Genomic DNA, 20,530 nt, shown 5'->3' with positions numbered 1-20,530 from the left:
CATATCAGAGCCACTTTATGAAGGTGATGGGTAGTTAAGAAGTGGAAGGAAGGGAGATAGGGAGGAATTTGGTTAGTCAATTAATCTGGACTTTCAGCAATTAGGCGAGAAAACTTACTCAACGTAGTATGTTCCATACTGAGGGTCTTCTATTTTTTCCCAGCCATAAGGAAGCTCTGTAATTAAAAGAGAAAAACTGATGAGCTTATTACTTTTTTAATAAATCCCACTTATAACATGGGGATGCAGGACAACATACTACAAATTTTAAAATATAAAATAACTGTAAAATTAAAAAATATATATTAAATGTCGTTGACATGGAAACCAACTAAATCAAAAACAAAAACAATGTTCATTGAACTAAACTCTGTTTCAGAAACAAGTCAGCTTAAATATCAATTCAGTTGCCTTTGGCCATGCTGGCAGGGCCTTTTCAAGCTTTTCAACCAATTTTTTATTATTGTCACCGATAGTGCCAGAAATATCATCCCAATGCTATCACAGACATCTGGCACCCATCAATTGGCACATCTGCAATTGCCTGCGATCTGCAATTTACAATGTTTGCTTCCACTGTTTAGCAAAAACACCTAATAGAAAACAATGGGTTCAGATAGTAAGCACAGCATTCATTTTACAACTGCAGCATTCACTTTTTGATGATAATGTTTACTTAACTGTCACAACAAAGATAATATAAACAGGTCCGGTCACAGCGTGTCCCACTCTATGACCATCACAACTTAATATTGTAAGCCTATTACAATTGTAGGAACTAACTATACAGCCACTTCTCCAAGCAAAAATGAAACAAAATAGGAATTGGTCTTAACTGATACACCTCTTCTGGGAAAGGTGGAGATAGCATCCAGGAATGATTAATTCCATCTTCTTTCTGATTGAACTGAATCTGTCAAAGCTATTCAGATCCCAGCCTTATTTCTATCCTTCAGTTTTAAATAAAGAAGTGAAGCAACAGACTTTGTTGTGCCATAGTCAATTAAAAACATATTCCTCCTGCCAAACCGAAGCCAACAGTCGACATTGACTATACTGGATGGGGCTGGAGATATATAGACACCTTTCCAAGAAGAGGTGTATCAGATAAGAACAACACCCCTTCTCCCTCATGGTGGATACAGCATCCAGAAATGGGACATACTAAAGCTGGCAGTCCAAACGGGTGGTATGTGTGACACTGGTTGCCTAGACTTTTTCTGAGGATCTAATCCTTGATAACTTGTTGCAGTGCTCTCCTACCAAATGATGCCTCAGCTGAAGCGTAAACATCGACTTTATAATGCCACACAAATGGGGATGGTGAAAACCAAGTCATTGCAGGGCAAACTTCTTCGAGGGACATACTACTGAGGCAGCAGTGAGCAGTTGAGTGAGCAGTGATGTGTGCTGGCACTGCCTCAACTGAAGCTCGTACGCTTTGGCTATAGTTGAGCAATTCTATTGGCCAACTGTGAACGCCATCACCTTATGGCCAATGAGGGTCTGGGTGGATCAACAAGCCCTGACTGAGAGATACTTTGCTCTGAGAGAATCTCCAGGGCGGAGACACTGAAAGGCTCAGCGGATCAGCAAACCACGGCCTGCAAGGCAAGAAAGGGTAGATGAAGATGACCTCTGCTTTCTCCTCTAAGATCTTCCTCATTACATGAGGTATAAGTGGAAGTAGTGGAAATGCACACTGTCCAATCAGAGAATTAACCTATTCCTGGATGCCATATCTACCCATGAAGGAGAATAAAACTGTTTTAGATAGTTCAAACTAAACGGTTATAAAACAGAGTTCTGGGAAAGTTTTTAAAAAATATTTCCATGGTTTTTAAAAAAAACCTTGACTCAATAATGTCACATTGCTTTGTTATCCTTCCCCTTCCTTATTCACTCAATAGCTTTATTCACTCAAAACAGTTTAATTATAACATTTTCATCAATTGACTAACTGCATGCTCTGGCCTTTTCTTGTGCCAGATCATTATAGCCTTACCAATCAGCATCAGGGACACAAAAAGTTCACCACGTTTCACTTCCTGTTTCTATTCCCACATTGCTATAATAGAGGGAAAACACTCTGGTGTGTTTATGGTGGGTGCCAATCCAGTCTGGCTCAGAGACAACTGAACCACCCTCACTTGTTTCCATCTCTGTCATCTTTCTCTTCTCTTGCCACACTTGGAAAATCAGCATAGAACAGTGATGGCAAACCTAAGGCACGGGTGCCACAGGTGACACATGGAGCCATATCGGCTGGTATATGAGCCGTTGCTGTAAGCTCAAATCCAACTTTTTTATTTATTAGATTTGTATGCCGCCCCTCACCGTAGACTCTGTAGACTTGCATATGCGTGCCGGCCACCTGATTTTTGGCTCACAGAGGCTCTGGGAGGGCAATTTTTGCTTCCAGAGAGCATCTGAGAGGTGGGGGAGGGCATTTTTTACCCTCTCACGGCTCAAGGGAAGCCTTTGGAGTCTTGGAGGGGCACGAAACACGAGCCTACTAGTTCCACCAGAAATAGGGAAAAAGGCCATCTCCGGCCTGCAGAGTGCCTCCAGGGGGGTGGGGGACAATGTTCCCTCTAATTTTTTTTGGTGTGGGCGGAAAAGTATAGTGTCTGAGCGACAGTCCCTTTGGGACTGGGCAGCATAGAAGTATAAATAAATAAGTAAGTAAGTAAGTAAGTAAGTAAGTAAGTAAGTAAGTAAGTAAGTAAATAAATAAATAAAGGGGGAAATCCCTTCTTTTTTATTAAAAGAACCTAGAACCTCGGGCGGGCGGGCGGGGGGCAGCCGGCGCACGCTCTCCCCATCTCCCATCTACTTTGAACATTCAAAGTAAGAGGAAAGGGTTTTCTTATTTTGAATGTTCCGGGGTGCTGGCAGGGACATGGGGAGAGCGCGCGCCCGCTGCCCCCTGCCTGCCCGCCCGATTCCGCCTCTCTTTCTCCTCTGGAGAACGCCTGCCCCGCCTCTCTTGCAGCAGAGGAGAAACAAAGGGGGATCGGGTGGGCGGGCGAGGGGCAGCCGGCGCGTGCTCTCCCCATCTCCTATCTACTTTGAACATTCAAAGTAAGAGCGAAGGGTTTTCTTATTTTGAATGTTCCGGGGGGCTGGCAGGGAGATGGTGAGAGCGCGCACCGGCCCGCGCGCCCCACATTGTAAATCACTTTCGCCAGCCTCCGGAGAACGCCGGCCCCGCCTCTCTTGCAGCGGAGGAGAAAGAGAGGCGGATCGGGTGGGTGGGGGACAGGGCCGAGAGGCCAGGAGTGTGAGGGGGCCGGAGGCACCATGGAGAGGCAGGGCCGGCCGCAGCTCCCTTCTACTGCCTGCGCCTCCCCGCCCGCCTCCCCCGCGGGCTGGCAGGGGGATGTGAAGCGCGCGACCGAGGAAAAGGGTGTGCGGGGGTATTTTGGAGCACGCGCACGCGCACGTGCGCATCTTACGGAGATCAGTGGGGGGGGAAAGCTGTTTTTGCCCTCCCCTGGCATTGGATTATGGGTGTGGGCACTTGTGCATGCGCAGTAAGAAAAAAAGGTTCGCCATCACTGGAACCATGTGGCTGAAGAATCTCCATTTTCACAGACTACTTTAAAATTTCAGCTTGATCAAGAATATCAGAATAGACAAGATTCTGGAAGGTGGAATTTGCATGGTGAAACTGACACTGCCTGAATCCATTATATTAGTGCTACTCATTTCTTTGCATAAAAGAATTCCTTCCATGGATCAATCAAGCATATTGAAAACATTGGAAACATTTTACTAGATTTATTACATTTCATTAGTTCCTCAAGTCAAATTTAGCTTCTGGTAATAACTTGGGATATATCCATAAAGAATTCTTAGAAAAAAGATATAGTTCGATTTGTAGTGTTTTTCCAAACCAGCACTAAGGATGATAAAACTTTCATAAAATTATAGCTTCAGAACCATATTAAAAATAAAAAATAACTAGACATTATTTTATTTAAGCAATGTGACTTTGTTCTTGTGGTGTAAAGAAAGAAGAAGGGATGACGAAAGTAAATGAATAACTGCAGATGCAGAAATGGTGGAGTCTGCAGTCTGGTTCTGCTTTGTCATTTTGATGAAAGCAGCAAAATCCTGCAGACATGCTTGTTATTTATGCTTCCAAGAATGCTTATAATAAATCACATATCAATTAAAATATGCATTTAGTAATTTAAACAAAGTTCTTCATTTACACCTCATGCAAATGCACATTATTTTAAAAAAACCAAACAAATAAACCAATCCAAATTCAACAGCATTTCAACCAATCATATATAAAGCTTAAAAATTGTATGGAAATAAGGCTCATCTTGAATCTAAGTTGTTTCTTATCTGCCTCAACACATATTGAGAGAAAAAAGGACTGCATGATTAATTAATTTATTTGTGTATCTTTCGATGCCAAAAATAATATATTTTGCATAATCATTTATAACAGCAAATGTTCACTGCATAGAACACTTTTTTGAGTAGAAGATCACTCTGGATTCAGAAAATGATATAATAATATTTTTAAAAAGTCATATTATAATTAAATAAATGTTTACATGTACTGACTTGTGATCAAAATACAGATACATATAATAACCTCAGATCGTGCAGAATGCAGCTGCGAGAGCAATCATGGGCTTCCCTAAATATGCCCATGTCACATCACCACTCTGCAGTCTGCATTGGTTGCCAATCAGTTTCCAGTCACAATTCAAAGTGTTGGTTTTGACCTATAAAGCCCTTCATGGCATCGGACCAGAATATCTCCGGGACCACCTTCTGCCGCATAAATCCCAGCGACCAGTTAGGTCCCACAGAGTTGGCCTTCTCCGGCTCCCATCGACTAAACAATGTTGTTTGGCGGAGCCCAGGGGAAGAGCCTATTCTGTGGCAGCCCCGAACCTCTGGAACCAACTCCCCCGAGAGATCAGAATTGCCCCCACCCTCCTCGCCTTTCGTAAGCTTCTTAAAACCCACATGGGGGAACTGAGATATTCCCTTCCCCCTAGGCCTATACAATTTATGTATGGTATGTTTGCATGTATGTTTGGTTTTTTTTTTTAAATAAGGGTTTTTAAAATTATTTTAAATATTAGATTTGTTACATGTTGTTTCATTATTGTTGTTAACCGCCCCGAGTCTACGGAGAGGGGCGGCATACAAATCTAATAGATAGATAGATAGATAGATAGATAGATAGATAGATAGATAGATAGATAGATAGATAGATAGATAGATAGATAGATAAACAAACAAACAAACAGTTTAATCTGCAGCAAATTAAGAAATTTCAATGAACTTTTGCATATTTTATTTCATTTTATTTTGTTATTCTAAAGCAGAATTTCATTGAGGGCCACATCAGGAATGTGTTTGACCTCGGGAGGGCCAGGGGCGCGTAGCTGGGGTGGCCATGGCTGGGATGGGTGTGACCAGCTTGACATAATTCATGTTGGGGGCATCTGTAGTGACCTGAAAGGGCTAGAGGGAATCCATTGTCTCCAGTGGAGGAAGACCTGTGTGGCCTAGGGGTGGACCTCTTCCCTTGCAATCAGGAGTTTGTGAGTTCAATCCTAGGTAGAGGCAGATGTAGGGTCTCCTGCTTGTGCAGGAGGTTGGACTAGATGATCTGTGGAGTACCTTTTGTTCTGGTTTCCGACCAGAGCCTCTGTTAATTGGAATAAAGGCTTACTGAATGCAGATATTTATAAAGCAAAAAACATCAACTTTATTTCTCTCTCTTCTGTTACAAAACTGCGTCATCATCGGCAGGCAATCACTTTTATCTCAGTCTTTAATAATAAACCAACAAAAAACATTCCCTAAGCATTCCTTCCTTCATCTTAAGATTTATGGCTAGGCAGCATTAGCTCAGGGTAATAAAACTGCAGTTAAAAGACACATAAAAACAAAGCTTACTTCAGAGCTGCGGAACGACACCTCCATATTGATTTATGGCAGAATTGAAAACTCCGCCCTTCTTCTCTGCTGACACCTGGACGTGATGAATTAGTAGTCCTCTGCAAGTGAAAATGGAACTCGGGGGTGTGTACATGGCCCCTCAGGCCCAGTTTTCAATTGTAACAGCCTCCTGCAGCCCTCTGCCAGCAAAAATGGACCTCACAGAATGGTCACGCAGTTCCCCAAGCTTGTGTTTTCACTGGCAGTGGGCTACAGGAGGCTGTTGTTGTTGGAAAGTTAGCCTGGGGGGCCAATGACGGGGCACCGTGGGCCAATTCGTCTCTGTTTCCAGGGTGGGCCCATGAGCGAGATCTAAGCTTGATTCTAAATTCTATAGCACATGATTCACATATCCTATATTTTAGGGTCAACAGTCAACAATAAAGGAATCTGAAATTAAGACATAAGCGACAGACTAGTATTTGCTAAAGTAGTCATGAAATTCTTGGAGAGGGGCGGCGTACAAATCTAAATAATAATAAATACAGTGATCCCTCGAGTATCGCGAGGGTTACGTTCCAAGACCCCTCGCGATACTCAATTTTTCACAATACAGTGGTGCGGAAGTAAAAACACCATCTGCCCTTTTTTCTATGGCCGCGCATGCGCAGATGGTGTTTTTACTTCCGCACCTGGGAAGACCCAGGGAAGGTTCCTTCCGCCGCCCAGCAGCTGATCTTCTCGGCAGCGCCGCAGCAGCGAGGAGCCGAAGATCGGGGTTTCCCCGCCACCCACGCAAAGGGGAAACCCCGATCTTCGGCTCCTCGCTGCTGCCGCGCCCACCGCTTGTCCGCCCGCCGCTTGTCCGCCCGCCGCTTGTCCGCCGCCTGTCCGCCCGCCGCTTGTCCGCCCGCCGATTGTCCACCCGCCGCTTGTCTGCCGCCTGCCTGCCCGCCTGCCCGCCGCTTGTCCGCTGCCTGCCCGCCCGCCGCTTGTCCGCCCGCCGCTTGTCCGCCACCTCGCTTGTCTGCCTGCCGCTTGTCCGCCGCCTGCCTGCCCGCCTGCCGCTTGTCCACCGCTTGTCCGCCCGCCGCTTGTCCGCCCGCCGCTTGTCCCCCCACCGCTTGTCCGCCGCCTGCCCACCCGCCGCTTGTCCACCCGCCGCTTGTCCGCCGCCTCACTTGTCCGCCGCCTGCCTGCCCGACTGCCCGCCGCTCGGTGCACAAGAGAGGGAAAGTGAGAAAAAGAGGGAGAGCAAGAGGGGGAGAGATAGAGAAAGAGAGAGAAGGAAAAAAAGAGATGAGAAAGGAAGGAAGAGAGTGAGAGAGAGGAAGAAAGAGAGAGAGAGAAGAGTGGAGTATTTTTTAATTAATATTTTCTGAAAAATCGCGATATAGCGTTTCGCGAAGATCGAGATCGCGAAAATCGAGGGATCACTGTAAATAAAATATATTCAGATGCTGTGATGTGTCTATATTTACAAAATCAAAATCATGCAGACAATATATTCTTTCAGGGTGTCCAGGGGAAAGCATTTTGAAATTCCCTGACATTTCCCTGTAACTTGCGATCTAGTTAAGGCACAGTTGCATTGTTCCTAATAACCTGTGCGCGCTAGCGCAGACGCAAATCGAACCCCGCGCACGAATCAAAATCCCCGCGCAGAGGTAAGCCAATCCATCAATCTGAGGTGAGACTACATAAGTTTGATAATGCTACTCCGTTGAATACTGCCAGACTGAACTTTTTTAGGGGGTGGGAGCAGATAAAAGAAAATGAAAAAAATTTCAGTTCTGGGAAGCAAGAAGGGTTGGCATGTGCTTCTCTATACCCAATTGGGTTACAGTTACAGTTGTCTCTCAAAAATCTGGAAACTGCTACTGGTTCAAAATGCAGTAGCCCACAAGTTAGTGACTCATTATGCCCAATTCAATTCAATTCGATTCAATTCAATTTATTAGATTTGTATGCCGCCCCTCTCCGAGGATCCACAAAGCATTTATTTTTGGGTTGCCAGTAATTATCCAAGTACAATACAGCATTACCCAGGTATTACAATATTCACACCCTATCAATATATATTGATGCTTCTGTGATTCTGAGCAGAAGTGGGGATGGAACAGGCAATGTTATATATTATTTTTCAGTTGCAGCCCCTGTATTTTGGAATGCCTAAACTGAGAGGACAATTCTCTTCTTTCTTAGATTTAGAATTCTAAATCTAAGGAAGAAAAGAATTCAATAAAACAAAATAATGACAAACCCAAATGTGAATACTTATGCTATGGAGATAAAAAAAAAACCTGAAGTGTTTGGTGTCATGTAATGCAGACTACCCAGATGGAAGGTCTTAAAATGGAATAAATAGAGAACCACTATTTCTGGAACAGAGTACTGGGAGGCATTTTCAGGGTGCTCCAGCTGCAGACTGATCTTGAAATATAAAAGAAGTTATGAGCATCCTTGCTATGGAAAAATTGATCAGAGTGCTTGAGACAGAGCAACAAGTTTGCAAAGATGTGATAAATGTATGTGAATCAGATACTATAATGAAAATGCAGAGGTGGTATTCAGCTGGTTCTGTCTGGTTCGCCTGAACCGGTAGTGGGAATTGCAGTTGGCTCAGTCCATTCACCCTAGCTCTATGCTATCCTATTTGTGCTCATGTTTGCACCCGGGCGCATGCGCAGGTATACATGCGCATGTGTGGAGGTGGCGCATGCACTCACATTTGCAAACTGGTAGGGAAGGTAAATGAAAGCCATCTTTTGGCAAAAGCAATATGCAACTGATTAGTAGAGTTAGTAATTTATTACACCAGGAAAGCTTTTCCCCAATAATTCAATAAACATGGTAACCCTACATAACAGGGTTTATTATTTTATTATTATTATTATTATTTATTAGATTTGTATGCCGCCCCTCTCCGCAGACTCGGGACGGCTCACAACAGTGATAAAAAACAATATAGAATGACAAATCTAATATCAAAGTCTAAAATAACAATTTTACATTAAAAAAACCTAAAAATCCCATTATATAAAAAGCATACATACAAACATACCATACATAAAACTACATAGGCAAGGGGAGATGTCTCAGTTCCCCCATGCCTGATGGCAGAGGTGGGTTTTAAGAAGTTTACGAAAGGCAAGGAGGGTGGAGGCAGTCCTAATCTCTGGGGGGAGCTGGTTCCAGAGGGCTGGGGCCGCCACAGAGAAGGTCCTTCTCCTGGGTCCCGCCAACCAACATTGTTTAGTTGACAGGACCCGGAGAAGGCCAACTCTGTGGGACCTAACCGGCCGCTGGGATTCGTGGTCTCGTAGATATTCTGGTCCGGTGCCATGAAGGGTTTAGGGTTAAGGGTACCAGCTTCTTACCTCCATCTTCACAGTCTTCAGGGGCTTTGGCCTTTTTACACAGACGAGGATCCAGCCAGGTGGTAGTTTTAGTATTGTGGCTGTGGAGTCAGAGAAATTAATTAGAAAATACTAATAAAAAGTTCCCTTCATTACAGAAACATGTTGCAGCTTATCTTCAGACACTAGCGCTCTCTTTCTGTGTGTGTGTGTGTGTGTGTGTGTGTGTGTGAGAGAGAGAGAGAGTGAGTGAAAGAGAGAGAGAGACAGACAGACAGTCAAACAGAGACAGAGACAGTCTTGCATAAATGACCTTTTTTCTTTGCAAAGCATAGCTACATGTGATGATTGGCATAAACAAAGAAAAACTTCTAAGCATGTAATTTCACCTTTATTAGATATTTCAAAATAGAAACATGACTATATTTAATTATTTGTAATTTGTAAATAATAAACATATTTTTTCATAATTATTTGAAAAATAACTTCTGATTTCTGACAAAAATAACAAAAGACATGAACTGTGCTTTAAAATTTTGAAAGATGCTTGACTCATGTTCTGTTTTTAAAATGACAGATTTATATGAGAGAAAAAACTTGTTAAACAGCCAAAAATCTGTTTGAGAGGTGTGTATTCATAGTCACAGTTGACTTAGTTTTCCACAAAACAACAGATTTGTTTTGAATGGGGTTAACTTAGGTTAAAGTTGTCAGAAAATACAGATAACTAATGGTTTATCTTTAAATGAATGATACATTCATGATTTGTGTAGGTGTCTATGTATTTTACCAGAGAAGAAACAGAGTAATGAAACGAAAACACAAATGTCCCTGCTAACTATTTATAATAATCTTAAAATCATATACTATTCATCTTGCTTTTAAAGATATACATAAAATTAGAAAGTACCCAAACTAAAGATAAAAAATATTTCTTTTTTTAGATTATCCAGTTCATAGCATAATTATAAAATAAATAGTAGATTCATTATTTAAATGAGACATTTAGTTCTTAGAATTGTCACATTAGTTGTCCTGTGTTAAAACTATGTACCAGTATTTAGAAATATAAACAATCATATGAACATTTTTACAATGATTTACTTGAAATATGTTTACAGAGAGAATTCTACAGATTTGCCTTTTACAAAAAAAATTATTCTATACAATTGCACTGCACTGATCTGAGCAGTCTGCAGAGGTGTTTGATTCTGGGAAATACAGCCTCTTTGGGAGAAATTATTTTTATTGATAGAGAATTTCCCCCCAAAATAAATATTTTCATTGGAATATGGATATTTATTATATCAATAACATATTAGCAAAAAAAAATCAGTTGAAACATCTTTAAGTGTGCTAACAATCACCTTGGTTTGATAATTCTAAATGCATAGAATATCAGATTCTACTCACTCAATGAAATAGATCATTCCAGTATCTGTGTAGGCCATCTCCCAGTTCTTGGGCAGAGGCTCTAAGCTTTCTTCCCTTGATAAATAATTTTTGAAATCCACAGAACTATTTGTCTGACTATAACTAGGAACAGTTTTCATCCAATCAGAAGAATCCAAATGTCGCTCTTTGAATTCTGCAATTGTTTAAGGAAAACAATTCATTTGTTTTATTTAGTTAGTTAGTTTACTGATCATCTCTAAATGTTTAAGCAGCTTTCAATTTTAAAAAAGAATAGAAGTGTATAAAACATGTATATGATATCTACTTTATCTTTATTCTGCTTTACATAAAGATAAACTGAATATGTCACAAATAAACAGAATTTCTCACAAATTCCCAAAGATCAGAGTTAAGCAGTATAATTTGCATCTAGACATTTTCTATGTACCAACCAGGTCCCCTGTTCTACCTTTTCTTTTTAATTAAAAAACAAACCAAGAAGGAAATTGCAAAGCAATTTTTCAGTTTCTACCATCCAATTTATTTATAAAAACATCTTTGGTTCCTATAAAGATTCCATGAAAAGTTAGAGAGAACTTTGAAAGCAGATACCCATTATAGCAACCATAAGCAAATACTGTATACAGTCTTTGAGTTGTAACCATAATTGAATTTGTCTAACAACTTTGCAGGTTGCAACAACTTTGTGCGGGGTAGGGAGACCCTGGGAGGCCTAACAGAGACCCAGACTCAACTACCCTGGGCCTCCTAAGGCCTGCCGCACCAAGGTGTCCCTCGGGGTCTCTGCAGACCTTGCTATCCCCACCACCACCACTAACTGGGTCTTCACGGTCCTTGGCTTGCTTCCCACCCAGCTATTTAGCCACCAAGGGCAGTCTAGGGTCATGCTCAGAGCTTTTGCAACTTGTTGGCCTCTACCTGCTCCCAACTCAGCCAATTAGGAGAACTGAAAGCCATTCAAAGAAGCTACCAGTGAGCACAGGACTGTTGCAACTTACAAGCTTCAAACTGCTTCTCACCCAGCCACTCAGTCCCCTTCACCTTGTCAGCTAGCTCCAGGACCCAGCAGCACTAACGTACCTTTCTGTTTTTGCAGACAGAGCCGGTGTGATGCAAAGTTCAGCTTTCCTACACACGCAGCTTCACATGGCAATCACATGCTATACTGCACTCAGGTGCTATTATCACAATCCTGTAGGAGTTCTGTTGATTAAGAAGGTTCCACAAACTCCACAAAGAGCTTTTAGTTTTTCCTGTCTGGCTGAGTGGCTGGGTTGAGAGCAAGCCAAAGCTGCAGGGATCTGGCAGGGTAGGGTGGAATGAGTGGGCAAAGCAAACTCCCTGTGCTCGGTTGTAAAAGCATATAATTGCTGGAGCAGTGACTGTAATTTTGAAATTGATCATAAGTAGGGAGGGCAGTCGTGTAATAACTTTGAACAGATGATAAGTGACTAGTCATAAGCTGAGGACTATCTGTGGTAGCCATTTCATAAGAGTGTCCTCACAAAATTGCTTTTTTTTTTTTTTTGGCCTTTGGCCCTGAAGGAATACTCATTCTAGAACAAATTTCAAGTACATTAATCTAAGAAAACTGAAAACAATATTAAGATATCTGAATTTGTAGTGCATACCTGCACCTTTCACACGTATATTTATTATATATATAACAATAAAGTCAATATATTAAATCTCAAAATATTTAGAAGAGAAAATCTCTTATAAATGAAGTAAGAATTGTGTTACAAGTCACTTATTACATTTCTAAATTATTTTCACAAGCTTTAATGTAATATTTATTTATAAAATAAGTAAAAATGTACACTGACCTGTTCCCCCATTACCATTAATTGTTACTTTTTCTTCTTCCTCTTCTTCTTCAGGAAGGGAAGTGTCCATTTTCTGCATTTTGCTGACAGATGTTGTTCTTTTTCTTTGAGATTCCAGGTCAAAATCGTTATCAAAAAGCACCTGGTCCACTGGATCAGGTTGGAATGGACTAGGCTCAGCTGGAGGTTTAGGAGTCCCATAGAAATTACCTTAAATATACATTTATGTGAAAGAAAGAAAAAGAAAACAAACAATATATATTAATGCTTAGGCCAGGTTGTTGTGGTTGTTGTTGTTTAGGGGCTACCCCAAAGAAGACGGGGTCATCTTATTTTCAAAGCACCAGAAGGCAAGACAAGAAGCAATGGATAGAAACTAATTAAGCAGAGAAATAATCTAGAACTAAGGAGAAATTTCCTGACAGTGAGAACAATAAACCAGCGGAACTACTTGACTTCAGAAGTTGTGGGTACTTCATCATTGTACACTTTTAAAAAGACTGCATTTGTCTAAAATGGTATAGAGTCCTACTTGAACAAGGAGTTGGAACAGAAGACTTCCAAGGTGCTTTGCAACTCTGTTATTCTGCTGTTTTTAGCCCTATTAAAATTGAGTCATGTGTCTGAGTGAAGGTAGATATTAACAGCTTGAAAAAAATATTTTGTTTTTAATTATTAATATCCCAGAGTTATGCATTTAAGATAAGCAGCCATATAAATTTATAAAACATTGCTTTTTTCTTTCTTTTGTTTATATAGCCACCCATCTTACATATGTAATGAAATAGAATAAGTGAATAAAGTCTTTCTAATGAAGAATTTAGGCTAATGGTCATCTGCGCGAAGGCAAGAAGAGACAAACAATGATAGATAATATCATAAATACATATTTGTGGAGAATGCATGGTAACAGGGTAATGCAAGTCCCATTACTTTGACACCGCAGTCATAGTTCCCTCTAAGCTGAGCAGTAAGCAATCGCTCACTTAAAAATCATCATCAACTCAGAGTTTTCCAAACCTGCCCAGAAGCCGAGAGGGAAATTTTATTATTATTTCTATGCCGCCCAGTCCCGAAGGGACTGCCGCTCAGACACTATACTTTTCCGCCCACCCCAAAAAAAAATTAGAGAGAACACTGACCACAGTTGAAGTTTCTTTTTGTCAGTTCAAGGTAGCCTAGATCATGAAACAGATTCTACAATAAGACTAGAATTATATTTATTGATATCAGATGATATAGTAACAGATGATAACTTTTCCTCACTTTCCACTTTCCAGTGAGTCAGGAAAATGTTTCTTCATGTCCCAGTCCCCCACCCCCCGCCCCCTCCTGCCCCACTGGGTTACTGCAAGTCTTGGACCTGCATCCCATTATGCTGGGTCGCACCTTCTCCCCATTAACTCTCACTCATAACTCAGTTCACTTATCTTTTCCATAGAACTCATTCAAGAAAGCAGCCAATCTACTGTGCAATCTTCCTACACAGGGGCTACGTGGAGTAATTCGAAAAAGGGCACCATTTTGGGAGTGGATGCAAAGAATTGTAGCCAGTCCAGACTGGTGCCTGCTTCTGGGATGGCAGCATGTGGCCTCTGTATTGTATAAGGAAGGATGGATCAGCAGTCTCGCCTAATCAAAGGTGATATCCAAGATCTCCCTTGAGTCATCAAGTGCAGCACAAGGTGCCACAAAGGATGGGGGGAACCTGGACAAGCCATATGTGAGCTGGGTAGGTGCTGTAATGAAGATTGGACCTGAGCAAGCTTCCCAAGGCCTCTCCTGAGGCATCTTAACGACTGCAACAGGAATAGCAGAGACTGTAGTCATTAAACAAAGTGTTAAAATGGGTGCTTTGCTTAATAACTGCCATGACATGTGATTGCAATAGGAAGGCTCAATTATGATTTAAATCTAGTGATATCTCCCTTCCAAGGGCTTAAGAAATATTTCTGTTTTCTTTGCTTAAATAATAGTTTCGGAATATTTGTTTCAAGGTTGTCTCTCTGGTTCTACAGCATTGATATCACTACTTACATTCAATAATTTAAAAACAAAAAAATAGTCGGCAGATTTTAAATTATTTTATCTGGATGTCAAGTATTCTGGTATTTTATATTTTTAAGGGTTAGCTTTGACTGTTCAAAGTCACTTATCCAATGATTCCTTGCATGAGACAGCTGCTCCTACACTATTTTTCTCTATAGGAAACACAAAGTGACACAATTTATATGACAGCATTCTGGATTATTATTTACAATCATCATAGTAGAAAATCCTGGATCATGCCTTTTTTTATTTTTCTTGACAGTGAGAATAGCTAGATACATTTCTAGTTTATCCAACTTCCAGCATCTGCTTTTACCGCATTAATTTGAAGCAAAAACCGAGAAGGCAAGAAGAAATGCATGATTCCAAGCAGTTATATTTATATAATTAAACTGTTCATAAATAACAATTTTGACTATGTATACTATGCTTAGTATTTTTTAAAATCTGTCTATGTATGTCTGGAATCATTTATTTGTTCAGCACATCCTAATGTGTTCTTACAGAAGATGAACTAATTACATACAAGTTATATATGTTACATATTCAGCTGAAAAAAATCTGAGGTTTTGGCATCCTACTGCAGCAATATTTGTTATAAACAAGCAAGGTTGTTACAATTTAAAGGCCAAACATTCAAAATACCCTCTACCCTTACTCAAACTCATAATTTTAATAGGGCTAAAAATAGCAGAATAACAAAGATGCAAGGCACCTCAGAGGTCTTCTATTCCAACCCCTTGTTTAGACAAATGGCTGTCCAGTCTCTTTTTAAAAGCCTCCAATGATAAAGTACCCAAAACGTCTGAAGGCAAGCAATTCCACTGGCTTATTGTTCTCACTGTCAGGAAATTTCTCCTTAGTTCTAGATTGTTTCTCTGCTTAATTAGTTTCTCTCCATTGCTTTTTGTCTTGCCTTCTGGTGCTTTGGAAAATACGTTGACCCCCTCAAATATTGGAACACTACTATCATGTTGCCTCTAGCCCTTCTTTTCACTAGACTAGACATACCCAATTCTATCCCATTATTAATGTACCTTAGGGCTGCATTGGGTTTTTTTTAGCAGCTGCAGCACGCTGCTGGTTCAAATTTAAGTGACTGTCTATTAGGACTCCAAGATCCTTTTCTCAGTTTATTTATTTATTTATTTATTTATTTATTTATTACTTGGATTTGTATGCCGCCCCTCTCCGAAGACTCGGGGCGGCTCACAGCATGTAAAACAAATCATAGTAATCAGACAGATTTAAGATATTTAAATATTTAAAAAAACCCAGATACTAACAGACACACACACACACAGACACACCATGCATAAGTTAAACGTGCCCGGGGGAGATGTTTCAGTTCCCCCATGCCTGACGGCAGAGGTGGGTTTTAAGGAGTTTACGGAAGGCAGGAAGAGTAGGGGCAGTTCTAATCTCCGGGGGGAGTTGGTTCCAGAGGGCCGGTGCCGCCACAGAGAAGGCTCTTCCCCTGGGGCCCGCCAACCGACATTGTTTAGTTGACGGGACCCGGAGTAGGCCCACTCTGTGGGACCTAATCGGTCGCTGGGATTCGTGCGGCAGGAGGCGGTCTCGGAGATATTCTGGTCCAATGCCATGAAGGGCTTTAAAGGTCATAACCAACACTTTGAATTGTGACCGGAAACTGATCGGCAGCCAATGCAGACTGCGGAGTGATGGTGAAACATGGGCATACCTAGGTAAGCCCATGACTGCTCTCGCAGCTGCATTTTGCACGATCTGAAGTTTCCGAACACTTTTCAAAGGTAGCCCCATGTAGAGAGCATTACAGTAGTCGAACCTCGAGGTGATGAGGGCATGAGTGACTGTGAGTAGTGAGTCCCGGTCCAAATAGGGCCGCAACTGGTGCACCAGGCGAACCTGGGCAAACGCCCCCCTCGCCACAGCTGAGAGATGTTGTTCTAATGTGAGCTGTGGATCGAGGAGGACGCCCAAGTTGCGGACCCTCTCTGAGGGGGTCAATAACTCCCCCCCCAGGGTAATGGACGGACAGATGGGATTGTCCTTGGGAGGCAAAACCCACAGCCACTCCGTCTTATCCGGGTTGAGCTTGAGTCTGTTGACACCCATCCAGGCCCCAACAGCGTCCAGGCACCGGCACATCACTTCCACCGCTTCGTTGACTGGGCATGGGGTGGAGATGTAAAGCTGGGTATCATCCGCATATTGATGATACCTCACCCCATGTCCTTGGATGATCTCGCCCAGCGGTTTCATGTAGATATTAAATAGCAGGGGGGAGAGGACCGACCCCTGAGGCACCCCACAAGGGAGAAACCTAGGAGTCGACCTCTGACCCCCCACCAACACCGACTGCGACCGGCCAGAGAGGTAGGAGGAGAACCACTGAAGGACAGTGCCTCCCACCCCCAACCCCTCCAGCCGGCGCAGAAGGATACCATGGTCGATGGTATCGAAAGCCGCTGAGAGGTCAAGGAGCACCAGGACAGAGGATAAACCCCTCTCCCGGGCCCGCCAGAGATCATCCATCAACGCGACCAAAGCGGTTTCCGTGCTGTAACCGGGCCTGAAACCCGACTGCTGGGGACCTAGATAATCGGCTTCTTCCAAGGACCGCTGGAGCTGGAGTGCCACCACCTTCTCAACAACCTTCCCCATAAAGGAAAGGTTGGAGACTGGACGATAGTTGTTAAGCACAGCTGGGTCCAGGGAGGGCTTCTTGAGGAGGGGGCGCACAAGCGCTTCTTTATAGAGTGATGGAAAAACTCCCCTCCCCAAGGAAGCGTTGGTAATCTCCTGGGCCCAGCTCCGTGTCACCTCCCTGCTGGCCGAAACCAACCAGGAGGGACACGGATCCAGTAAACAGGTGGCGGAACTCACAGCTCCAATGGCCTTGTCCACTTCATCAGGTGTCACCAGATCAAACTCTCCCCAGACAGGTGGACAAGTACGTGCCCCAGTCACCTCGACTGACTCGTTGTCAGTCGACTCTGTTTTACAATTGGAGTCGAGGTCGGCTCGAATCCGAGCGACTTTATCAGCGAAAAACGTGTTAAAGTCCTCGGCACTACTCTGCAAGGGCTCCCCAACTCCCCCCTGATTAAGAAGGGAGCGGGTCACCCTAAACAGAGCGGCCGGGCGGGATTCCGCTGATGCAATCAAGGCGGCATGGTACGCGCATCTTGCCGCCTTGAGCGCCACTTTGTAAGTCTTAATAAAAGCTCTTACAAGTGTTCGGTCGGATTCAGACCTACTCTTCCTCCATCGCTTCTCTAGACGTCTCTTTTGGCGCTTCAACTCCCGGAGCTCCTCGTTGAACCATGGGGCTCTACGGGGTCTAACGCCTCGGAGAGGTCGCAAAGGCGCAATCTGGTCTAGAGCCTCCGCAGCAGCCGTATTCCAGGCCTCCGCGAGAGACTCTGCCGAACTGTGGACAGTTACTGTTATTGAACTAAGTTTTACTTAATTTGTTCCTGTACATTTGGTTTTTCTTGCCTAAGTGTAAAACCTTACTTTTCTCTACACTGAATTTCATTATATTATTTAGGACCCAGTATTCAAGTCTGTCAAGGTCCACCTGGAGTCCATCAAGGTCCAACACCTTCTGGGGTGTTGTCTATTTCTGCCAGTTTAATGTCATCTGCAAATCTGATGAGTTCCCTTTCTATTTTCTTATCTAAATCATTTATAAAGATACTGAAGAGTACTGGGCCTAAAAAAGAACCTTGGGGTACCCTATAACTTAGTTCCCTCCATGTAGATGTACTGTAGTTCTCTTAAGGTCTACACACTGAGTTCAGTTTGTCAGCCAGTTACAAACCCATCTGGTGCTGATGCTGTCTATTCCTCATTTCTCTGGTTTATGAAGAAATAAGTTGCAGCCTACTTTGTCAATGCCTTACTGAAATCCAAGTATACTATGTCCAAAGCATTTTGCTGGTCCACTAATTTAGTCATTCTTTAAAATAAGGAATTAAATTTTATTTTTGGCATGATCTAGCTTTGACAAACTCATGTTGACTTCTCACTCCTAGGTAAGCGTGTAATGCAAATGTCCCTTTAAGAACCAAATAATATAACCATCCATTTCTATATATTTGGCTAACAAATGCAATAATTTTTCTATGAAACATGTGTCATTAATTCATCTACCTCCTTTTCAGAAATATAGCTGAAATACTGTAATTTTCAAATTTAACTCTAAATCTCTGATACAGTTGTTGAACAATATAAAACATTTAACCTGCAAACAGTTGTTCTATATGAACTTTCCATTTAAAAAAGGGAATGTTATTTTATTTTATATTCACTAGTTCTGAATCAAAATTACAAAAACTAATGGAAACCAATTTTATTTCAATCTCTATATTATATCATAATTAATCAGAATAACCTGTAGATTTTTTGGCAGCTGCAGGCAAGAACAAACTCATTTTTATGCAGAAACATAAAACAGCAATTCACACAAAGGCAATTTTAAAACTTGTGATTAGAGCATTATTTCTATTCTTTTGCATGAAGTCTTGTTCAAATAAACATTATCAGTTCAAAACCAAATTACACCTCAGAAAGCTAAAAATATTATGTTGCTGCACTTGAGGGATCTCAACAATATTTTAAATAAAAAAGTGCCTTTGAAAAATTAAACAATTGGCTTTTTACTCCTTAAATTAATCATTGCAATTTTAATCATGACATTCCATACAGCAGAAAAGAAACTGCCAGGGCTTCAGCTATTTTAATATTTTGAAACTATAACTCTATTTTCCCTTGTAAAATAACTCCATATTAAATGCCTTTATAAAATGTTAATATGGTATCCAGATATAGTAATAAAAGTGATTACCCAATGTTTGGATGTGTATGCAAAGAAAGTCCTATACAAATTTTAAAGCAAAGTTCAGAACTATACAAAAATCAGGTCATAAGCAGGAATCATCTCTCTGGTAACATTATTAAAGGGAAATATTTCTCTGTGAGTTGAATCTGATGTGCTCATCTCCATTTCTTGGCCAGCATTGTTCAAAGACTATCTCCATGGCGACCATGGCTATACACCAAAGGGGCATGGATTGCAGTTACCTTCCCACTGAAGTGGTACCTATTAATCTACCTGCATTTACATGGTTTCAAACGTCTAAGTGGACAAGAGCTGTGACAAGTAATGGGAGCTAACCCCCTTACACAGAACTCAAGTCTCAAACCCAGGCTGCCAGCTCCCCAGCTGACAAGCTCAGCATCTTTAACAGCTATCACAATTTCTGACAAAACATTTTAAATAGTCTCTTTCTGTTGTGGTTGGCTTTGGGCCAGCTCCTGCAATGGGGAATTTGGATGTTGGCTTAGGAGAGTCCTCATGTTCTCAGAGACTTGTCTTACTGCCATCAGTTTCTGACAATGAGGATTCATTGGCAATGTCAGATGCTGGGGGAGAAGAAGAATCAGATAGAAAGATGGATGCAGCCAGCCCATTAGTTAATGACCCGATTAGTGGGTCACCGGACTCAGAGGATCGGTGGATGTATGCCAGAATGCGCAGGCTCATGGCTAGAAGGGACCAACTGCGCAGGTATCGTCGGAGATAAGGGCTGAGGCAATTAGGCTGATAAATTACCAGCGTTGCAGAGAGCGCATGTGGGAGTTTATCCGTTTGGAGAAGGATACCTCGTGCTTGCTTTGTTCCTGGACTTTCACAGACTTTTTTGGGATATTTCACAGCTAAGTAAATCTTGTGGATTCAATCGAAGAGCTCACACTCTCACAGCTGCTCTTATCTGCTGTGTTTGTTTTTGTCTCTCACAGCTTTCAAGGACGGTTATCTGTGTGTGAGCTAATTTGCTCAGTTTAAAGTGCGTGTACAGTTTTATTTTGGATAAACGGCTTTTCTGTTTACTTTACAACAGAGTGTGTGTTTGAATTTACATTTCTGACTTAATTGGGGCTCGTAACATGAAGCCCGGCATAACACTTTCT

At 41.9% G+C, this 20,530-nt stretch overlaps 1 protein-coding gene across 2 annotated transcripts in view; it reads right to left on the bottom strand.

Annotated features, from left to right (window-relative positions):
* Nucleotides 1-20,530, bottom strand: part of MAGI3 (membrane associated guanylate kinase, WW and PDZ domain containing 3) — a 104,661-nt gene that overhangs the window by 51,131 nt on the left and 33,000 nt on the right. For both annotated transcript variants that reach the window (XM_070745644.1, XM_070745645.1), the window contains exons 4-7: nt 12,521-12,730; nt 10,692-10,866; nt 9,300-9,379; nt 119-176 (exon numbers count right to left, since the gene is read on the bottom strand). In XM_070745644.1, coding sequence (XP_070601745.1) covers nt 119-176; nt 9,300-9,379; nt 10,692-10,866; nt 12,521-12,730 — 523 coding nt within the window. The remainder of the gene's footprint in view (nt 1-118; nt 177-9,299; nt 9,380-10,691; nt 10,867-12,520; nt 12,731-20,530) is intronic.

Source organism: Erythrolamprus reginae, chromosome 3 (assembly GCF_031021105.1).
Source record: "Erythrolamprus reginae isolate rEryReg1 chromosome 3, rEryReg1.hap1, whole genome shotgun sequence".
In the NCBI taxonomy this organism is placed as follows: Eukaryota; Metazoa; Chordata; class Lepidosauria; order Squamata; family Dipsadidae; genus Erythrolamprus; species Erythrolamprus reginae.
This window is presented reverse-complemented; position numbering and strand designations above follow the sequence as displayed.